A 9,941-nucleotide genomic window follows, 5' to 3' on the forward strand; every position below is an offset into this window, starting at 1 on the left:
ACAAAATGAATGTTCAAACAGTTCTTAAATAACAAAAAACGGATAGGTTAATTTTGGAACCTAAGCTTATTTTATGAGATCAATTCTTTAAACCAAACCGCTCGAACCGCAAAATAAAACGAAACTCTTAAAATAACATTAAAATAAAAACTCTTTAACATTGGATATTAACAAATATAAACTGAACTAAATTGTTCTTTAATAAAAAATCAAAAATGGGAACTGAATATGTGTGATACACTTTTATTCTGACTTTGGTAAGTGATCATAGAAAAGATGACAGTCTTTTGGAATAACAGATTTTAACTGTTGCAAATGTTCCCATTTTTGTTTTTTTTATCTTTATAGGTGCTTTTCGCAATTGCACAAATGATAATAAATCAGGTACAGTCTTTTCTACTCGTCGTTCTGGAAGATTTTGAAATTCTTCTTTAAAACCTAACTTAATTTGAATAATGCCATCGGGGGTATATCTGATAACTTTAATATCATTAACCGTAGGGTCATTTACCCTCCGACCTGGTCTTATAGAGTCGTATTTAGGTGACACAGAGTAGTCTTTTATAAAGTCGAAATTAATATTTTTAACTAAATAAGGGTTCTTTTTTCTTGCATCCGTTGTAATTTTTAAATAATGACTAGGTAAGTATATCGACTTATTCTTAAGATTTCTCTCGATAGTAGCGTGGACCGAGTCCACTTCCATTTGTGTATGTCCACGTTCAAGGTATTTTTGGTAAATGGTAATGTTCTTATGCACGCTTAAGCTTAACAGCGCATTTGACAATACAGAATTTCGGTTTTGGTAAGTGCACCCGTCACTCCATATTATAACGGGTTTAGTTAAGTCTTTAATTTGCAAAATGTAATCAACAATGCAAGTAGCAAAAGTACTAGCCGTAAGTTCGGCTTCGGTTTCAGTAAACCAATAGCAAATACAATGGTGGCTATTGATATTAAATATTGTAAAATTATGACAAAGTAATTTTGTTTTGTAATATAAACCGATGCATTGAGTGATGGGCACACTTTTACAGCCTGCACATCCTGGGCTAAAATAATAGCTTTACCTTCTGCTCCTAAAAGCTTGTCTTTTTGTTTTTCTTCCCTTGCTAATGTTTTCCTTTCAACATGGTCTTGGTAGGTTTGATCATCTAAGTTTTTGGCTTCATAGGAACAGCAGGTATCGCATTTATCTTTTTTGGGAGGTTGAAAAGCAATATTTTTTTCTTTTACAATGCAGTCAAAAGTAGGTCTACATAAGGGCTTTGCATTGGGATTTTTTCCAGGCTATAGTTCTGGTACTCTCGATAAACAGCAGACATGGAATGTCCATATATTGGCTCCAAATATAATTTATTGGTAGATTTTCTGCAATAATGCGATGGGAGCTTTGCTAAAGAATCCAGAAACTCTACAACAATTTCTTTTGCAATGGAACTGTCACTTCTAGGTCCCTTACTTTTCCGCCCAGTGGAGTTCGCTGCCTCTTTTGAAGGATGAATACCAGACTCACACGTTTGGACCCATGTTAAAACACTCCATTCTTGAAGCCCTAATGTCGAAAGAAAAAATTTCTTACATACTTTCAATACTCTACCGTTAATATTAAGGGTGTATTTTAATGTTGAGCTTCTTCTTGAAACATTACCCGGACCCTTTGTTAAGCGCGCAGTCTCAGATTTCGTAACAAGTGAAGAAACATAGATTTTTCTTTGATCCCAACTCATTTGGAACCAAAATTTGATAAAAAACTGTCTTCTTCAAAAATTTCCTGACAGTTCCTTAATTTGGATTTTAAACATACATTTGAAGTACATCAAGGACCCATTTTCCTTTCATCTCTTGCAGTACCCCTTTTGGCAGGTGCCCCTTTAGGTCTGCTCCAACCTTTATAAGCTTTTCCTTGCTCCCTTAACTTCTTATTTTTAAAATCTGTCCATTTTTTTACATCTTTTTTTCTTTAGCTCTATACACTTTATTATCTTCAGAGTCCTCGGTGTCAGTTTCAAGATCTTCTATAGGTATTTTTGTTCCTTTTTCTTCGGAATCGGATGACTCACTTTCGTCCTTGGAGGCCATATCGTCGGTTGGGAGGAGGTCGTTATTTCCTTGGTGGATTTCTTCGTACTCATTCGTTTCATCAACTTCCACATTCTGCTTTTGTGAATCAGCTTCCCTATGCGATTCTTCTCCAAGGTTTAATAAACAACTACTGAGGTCATCACACTCATTTCCTAGATGTTTATCCAAGAAAGAATCATGCAAGAGACAAGAATCTTGCAAGAGACAAGAATCTTGCAAAACGCCTAAAGAAATGTTTCCAAGCGAAACATCTTCAATGATGGTGACATGATTTTCTTTCTCATTTTCTTCGTTTGTTTGGGTAATAGAAACTGTTATTTCGTTTCCTAATTCATCGTAAAATATACAATTTTCCAAATTAATAGGTGAATCTAGACTTCTCCTCACTGGTTCATTGGGGTAATCGTCAGAACTACCTTGTGCTGTATTGTCTTCTGGTATAACAGTTTTTGGAAGGTTGGCAAATATTTTCTCAATACGAGATGAATATTTTTTGTGTTCCATTTTCTTGATCTGTAAGAAATAGTATATTATTATTATTTAACGATCGTATAATGTAGGCTATATTCCACGAGCCGAAGGCGAGTTTAATAATAGGACATTGTACGCGAGTCAAATATTATACTGTACTTTATCTAGGACTATCTGGAGGGGAGCAAGTATTTCATTTTCGCTCTTAGAAGTCATTTAAATTACGTTAAATACGATTATTTAACGCAAGGTTTTCATAAAAGGAATCGGTAACACATTCGCACGAAAGCCCTAGAAAATAATGTATAAAAATCGCACCCTTCGCATTACTGGAATACGTACACATTACTGGAATATGAATACATAAAATGGTATTCATATTCCAGTGTGGAATATGAATACCATTTTATGCTTACTATTGCCCGTATTTAAAGTCGAACCTTGAGGAATCCGTAATCCTTAATTGAGGTTATTTTTTAATGTAATTTATTTATTTATTTCCAACGGCAGAACCAAATAACTTTTTTTTTCTAACGTTTTAGTTTCGTAACTATATTTCGGCAAAAATGTAGATACGGGGTTTCACTTCTGAACCGTCGATATGCTCCTTAGAAATAAGCAATAAAAGTGATTTTAAAAAAAATCATCAATAACATTATAATATGTATTCCAATTTTGGGACACCCTTTCTATTAATTTCTACATAAATCGTTAAAAATGTTCAAAACGATTTTTAAATACGTTTACGATAATACTAAATAGTAAATGGATTATATTTTAAGCATTTATTAAAAGACTTTTTAAGTAGAATAGATTTTATAATTTATATTAATTTAAAATGAAAGTTATCTTGAGAACGGTTAATTATACAGGGTGTCCCGTAAATAATGGTAAATATTTTAACAGTAGATTCCTCTCATAAAAATAATGAGGTAAGGTTAAATTTTCCTAGTCCGAAAATAAAATGCAACCAAGATACAGGGTGATAAACGTGCGTTTTTTTCTCTGTAGATTTTTGCGGTTTCTCGTACTTCTTTGAATGTAATAAAAGGTGCCCCTGGTAGGGATTCTTATTTCGATATAAATGTGGCGATACCTTTTCTTCTTTCATATAATCCATATTCAAAAGATCAAAGTTGGACAAATTATTTTTTTTTACTTAATTATTAACGATTAACGTCATAGTAACGGGGATTCAGTTAAAACAATATTTTTTATTATTTTTTTCTAAAATGTAAATATTTGGAGAACAGCTAAACCAAACCTTAACTATCATATATTTTTGTAATTAGAAAAAAAAGATTTTTCATTTAATACACAAATATACAAGGTAAAATGTACATTTAAAAAATACAAACTTTGTATTTTTTATTAACTTTGCCATCTCTCTGTATTATATTTTAGCACCTTTCCTGGTCAGTTTGATAAACATTCTTCTTATTATAGCTTCCCCTTAAATGGTTAACTATTTGCCAAATTTCTTTTGATTTACTTTTTGAATTACGAATTTTCTTATAATAGAATGTCGTCTTTACTGTTTTGACAACTTTTCGGTACACCTATAGACCTATATTTAATTAAAAAGTTGCGTATAAACTCTGAACGATAATATTTTCTCATTAAATAAATTAATTAATTGAAAAAAAAAACGTATTTTCAACAGCAAGTGGAAAAATGCGGTTATCCGCCACCCTACGCCCCCCCACTCCAACACTACTTGGCGGCCAGTCCGAGCCCGTACCTGTATCCGTTCCCCAACGTGCCGCCCCCGTACTACGCGCCTCACGCCGGCATTTACGGCGGCAATAGGGCGCCGCAATATCTGGTGCCGCAACCGATTTACCCCCACCATCATCCGCAGCACCATCATCATCATCTGGTGGCGCCCCAAGCGGTGGCGCCGCCCCCTCTTAGGAGAGACCCGACGCCACCGAAGGCGGCGTGGGCGTCGGGGCACCCGCCCACCGATCGAGGTCACGGCAGGGACGTTAAGGTGGAGGCGGCGCGGGATGAGAACGGAGCCGGTAAGGAAACCGTTTGTTTGCAGTGTTTGCTATAGATGTTAATGTAACTTGACAGTAGAGCTGATCAAAAAAAAAAAAAAAAACAGTAGATTTGTGTTTATTGGAACAGTAGATTTTTATTATTAGATTAGTAGTAGTTTATTAGATTAGCAGTAGTAGTAGATTAGCGGAATATCTCCGTTGTTTTTAGAGATAGAGAGTTGCGGTTTTCGGGACTACGACTTTTTCGTAAAACTAAAGATTGCATAGCCCTTTTATTTTTTAAGATACAGAGCATTTTTGAAATATTTGCATTTTGGGACCCCCGTCGTATCTCCGTTATTTTTAAAGTTTTTGTAAAAGTAAAAACTCATTCTTATAGATTTTTTTCCATAGAATCCAGTGGTTTAGATATATATATTTTTTTGATTAATAGTTTTTGAGTTATAACCCAAACTTATGTTTTTTTAAATTGAACACTCCCCACTTCTTTAAATGGGGAATTGAATCAATCTTATTTTTTTTGTAATATAGGAACATAAAAAACAAATATATACATTTAATAAACACTTTAAGAAAACAACATTTTTACAAGAGATTTTCAAAATGACCACCATCTTCTCTGATACAAAATTGGCATGTTTTTGTAACCCTTTAATTAAATGAGGGGTTCCATTCCAAAACTTGCCTTCTCCATATTGGGTAAAATTTCACAATTGGCAAAAAACGTTTTAGAAGATTTTCAAATACAAATTTATACAAATTTAATATGTATGGATTTACTATAATCATTTGTGTGCTAATTTTAGCATTCATTTAAATCCTGTTTATTTAATTTTCATAAAATTTATTAAAACAATATGGACAAGACAAGTTTTGGCACGAAAAAGTACAGCAATTGACTGATCTTATTTTTTTTTATTAAAAAAAGATAACATTATTTAAAAAATCGTAATTTCTTAAATTCTTAGCGAAATATCTTTTTCCACGCCTCCTTCGCAAAATTCATTATTTTCAGTTTCTTCGTCCATTCTCCCAATGTTTTTCTCCTATTCCTCGAAGAAATTTGTATAAAATTCTAAATCATTTATTTCTCCCCATCCAATCTTCCCCATAATGAGCAACTAGTAACTTTTTGACATCTTGAACTTTTTTTTCATTAACCGCCACTCCTTTATCAATGTTACCCACTTCTATTTGATTCAATCGTTTCCCACCTTTAAAAATTGTCTTGGATTCTCCATCATTGTTGTAGTTTTCTTCGCCTCTAACTGTTATTTTATCACCATTTTTCTCAATAACAATCCTTTTCGCTTTAGAAAATTTAAAGTGCCAAAACTACACACCTTTCAGATACTCCTTTGCAACTTCCTTCCAAGATTTGACACCAGAATCTGTTAAATTAATGACGGTTCCTCTTTCCTTAAAGATATCGATATACGTGTTGGGGTTTGTGATTTCACACACAAGTTTTCTTAATTTTTTTTCGATGATTCCAAATACACGGTCCGAATGAATGACCTCTAATGGGAAAAACCAGCTCGATTTCACCAATATGGGGCGGTGCGATATTCCCCAAGAAGTAAATGCACATTGCAACCATTGTGGAGTTTCTGTTTTGCCCTCCGCAGCCATCTGCACACAATCTTATTTTGCTGTAACCCGACAAATTTATGAGATCTGATAGGCAATGGAAAACAGCTGAGGCAATTTCGTTCGAGCCCTTATGGAACTCGTGTTCCATCCAGGTGTATAAGAACACGTTATTAATTTGTAATTTAGTTTTTGAGGAACCCTTAACAATGGTAAAGTTATAAGTGTAGAGCTGGCGGCTATAATAGGCGATCTGATCTTGGACGTTTGGGAGACTTTTGATAGTCAAAAGATACGACGAGCATGTTTTCCTTTGTTTCCCTCAACTTGGAAAAAAAGACTTGGCCTTTTAAGATATGAACTCTTTTTTCAATTTGAAGGTGACTACGTTTGTCATTATCCTTTTCTTGTTTAATTTTTTCTGTTAAAGAACTGCGACGAGAGCAAATGTCGGATGCTGGTGATCCAAAACTAATATTATATTCAAGGCAGAATATATTCCTAAAAAAGTTTTTTTTACTTTTAATTTACTTTCAGGCACTTGGTTATTATACATATTTAACAATTTGTGTATAGTTAAATCAGAAGCCAAATACTGTCTGTTGCTTTGTTCTCTACAATAATGTACATCAGAACATTGTAGTTTCTTAATAAATATTTTAACAGCTTTTTTTTGGGCATACATAGGTTTTTATTTTGAGCCACCACGATTTTCTTTAGGTGGTAAGCCATTTGTAGAAAAACTCGTCCAATTCTTTGAATGCGATCCTTAGAAACTTGCAGAATACCTTTAAATGTATTTTGACATACCTGTATTTTGAAATTTTTTGTTTCTCGTATTTTAATAAAACAGATAAATCAGGTTTTCTCGCTCTTGATCTGGATGTTTAAAATAAAATTGTCTTGTTCAATCTTTGTTTTTAAAGAATAAAATAGGGCATGAAACTCTTTAATATCTTGCATTGTAAGAGTCGAACAGCGGTAGGTTTTACCCGATAAATGGTGACATTTTGGAAAAACTGGTAGTTGCAACGGCGCACGCCTACAAAAAAAAAATATCTAAATCATATTATTTAAACGTTATAAACGAAAACAATGTAGGTACCTTTTTAATTTTGCAACACTTTTTTTCCATTTTGTCGGATCACTGGGACGTCGCCTGCCTTTTCCTTGTGCCACGGGTAAACAAAATGAATCATTATCACTATCCATTCATGTTTTAATTATTAAAATTTTTGTTAAACAGCTGTTTAAAAACGTAAACCAAACGCTTAGGATTTACTCATTAAAATGAGGCAAAAATAATAAATCACGCGACCACCAGCATGAAATCAAAATTCTGCGCTCTGATTGGTCGCTTGGATAAGACGACTTTTGGAACGATACAGGCGATGGATAAGACAAGTTTTGAAATGATACTAAATTTTTCCTATACATAAGTTTGGGTTATAACTCAGAAACTATTGATCAAAAAATATATATATCTACACCACTGGATTCTACGGAAAAAATCTATAAGAATGAATTTTTACTTTTACAAAAACTTTAAAGATAACGGAGGTACGACGGAGATCCCAAAATGCAAAAATTTGAAAAATGCCCTGTATCTTGAAAAATAAAAGGGCTATGAAAATTTTGTTAACAGCATCTTTAGTTTTACGAAAAAGTAGTACAGTGTCGCGAAAACCGCAACTCTCTATCTCTAAAAATAACGGAGATATCCCGCAAAAGTACCCAAAATGGGACACCCTGTACATACAGGGTAACAATTTAAAAACTGGAAATCTCCATATATTAAGAATGAAAAACTGAATAAACGCTAAAAACTGTTTCTATAAAACGAAGGGGGAACAAAAACAAGCATGTTATCTCACACGGTCGGTTAAATTAAGGCAAATTTGCGCAATTTGGTGCTCATTAAAACGCCCTTTTGAAAATTCAAAAATGCCGAATACTTCCGAAGATATTTGGAAAAAACCGAATTATTATTTTTTACGACTTTATTTGAATAGATATAACAAAATAAATTACCCATTCTCATTGCTACTTTCTCTATTTTACAAAATGGTGTAGTCAGATTTTCAAACCGACGTTTCGTATTCGAGCGGTCTTCATCAAGTTTGTTTTTTTAACAAACTTGATTTTTTGTTGAAATAGGGCGTTGAAAATTGGTTTTAGAATGTTTCAATTCGGAGGTGATTGCTTTCACAATGTAGTCAAATGTTTCAGGTAACACTCTGTTATAACCGCGAAATAGAGCTGGACCTCTTGGGCAAGACATTAATTTTTCATACAAATGATGAAATTCGCCGTATATGTCTCACAAATATTTTCGATTTGTCGCGTCTTTGTCGCTAAACATGAATGTTTTTGTTTTGTCTACTTGGCCTGGACCCGGCATTAGGCAGTATCATATAAATTTGTCTCTAATTCTCTATATTTTCTAAGAACCAAAATTATTGCCGCTTACTGTAATAGTCCTACTATATTTTATTAAAATGTATATTTGTTTTCCAGATATGCCCCTGAACCTTTCGAAGCATCCTGTATAAGAAAAAAGTGCCTTTTGGACAGTAAGTTATAATTTAGCGCACCCTTGCAATATTCACAAACACGTAGAATAAGAAACGGCAAATATAAGTAACCAAATTAGTTGTTGATGTATATTAAGAGACTGTCAAACGGATATTGTTTTTTTTTACATTGAAACGTATAGTCAAACGAAAGCTACGACGGGTTACTTTATGTAAATGTATATAAAAGTATTGTATATAAGTAAGGAAACATATCAGTTTTATATTTATTATGTTTTTTTTTTGTTGACGTCTTAGTTAGATGGTGTGTAATCAAAATAGAATTTTGCTTTAAGCAAGTCATCCATATATTTTCCTTAAAAACAAAAATGTTTTTGTAAATATTTTTTTATTATTGTAGAGCTTAAAGAGTGCGGAAATAAATATTTTCGTACCGTGTAATCTAAAATAAAAAGACAATACTTAGGTATAGTATGGTATAATTTTTGTATATTTCTTGCATACGTTGTTACAGTTTACTTGGCAAGAACGATAATAACGTAACGTACTTAAAGTACCGTTTTATTTTTACGCCTCAAGTCATAAATTTTACAGCTAAGACTGGGAATTTAATTAACGTTAAAAAAATCTTTTGTTTTTTTTTCTTAGTTAATACTTGTGCCATTCACCACTCTTACATAATAATAATAAAAGTAAAACGAAAACCAAACGAATCTCACTTTTGTAGTATAGACTAATTTAACGCGCCGCGAGAAGTTAAACTCCCTAAAAGTGGTAAATAATTTACAACTAAAAGTTGATTTTATTAATTCGAAGTCAGATTGGCACTATTGTGATACGACTAAATAATATTTTTATAACTGAAATAAAAAATCTAATTTTGAACTGAATTTCTACTTCTATTTGTATTGTGTATAGTGAAATAAACATTTTTAAATATAGATGGCGTTTGTTTGTCCCTCCCCAGTAGAAGAACAACCTTTTCGGTTTGTTTTTTTCTGATTCTAATGTCACTTGTCAGAGTCCAACGTTTTTTTGTTTATCTGTTGATGATCAATCTGTGATACTTTTAAGACACTTAAATGTGGTTTTAACCAACCAAGAAAGTTCAAAAATTCATGTTTCAACGGCCTGGAATAAAGAAACAAAATCGTCCTTCCAGGAATTTCAGGTGCGATTTTTTTTTTGATACTTAGAACATAGTGTGAATAGTGACGTCATCAATAGCCTGGAACTACTTAATATTTTTTGTCCA

General features: G+C 32.9%; 1 protein-coding gene across 2 annotated transcripts in view; it reads left to right on the forward strand.

Moving 5' to 3' along the window:
* LOC126734840 (uncharacterized) overlaps window positions 1-9,627 on the forward strand; it is a 30,744-nt gene extending 21,117 nt beyond the window's left edge. For both annotated transcript variants that reach the window (XM_050438615.1, XM_050438616.1), the window contains exons 7-8: window positions 4,220-4,580; window positions 8,670-9,627. In XM_050438615.1, the coding sequence (XP_050294572.1) occupies window positions 4,220-4,580; window positions 8,670-8,704 (396 nt within the window). In that variant the 3' untranslated portion in view covers window positions 8,705-9,627. The remainder of the gene's footprint in view (window positions 1-4,219; window positions 4,581-8,669) is intronic.
* The last annotated feature ends 314 nt before the right edge of the window (window positions 9,628-9,941 follow it).

The sequence above is a fragment of the Anthonomus grandis genome, chromosome 4, assembly GCF_022605725.1.
Source record: "Anthonomus grandis grandis chromosome 4, icAntGran1.3, whole genome shotgun sequence".
NCBI classification, from domain to species: domain Eukaryota; kingdom Metazoa; phylum Arthropoda; class Insecta; order Coleoptera; family Curculionidae; genus Anthonomus; species Anthonomus grandis.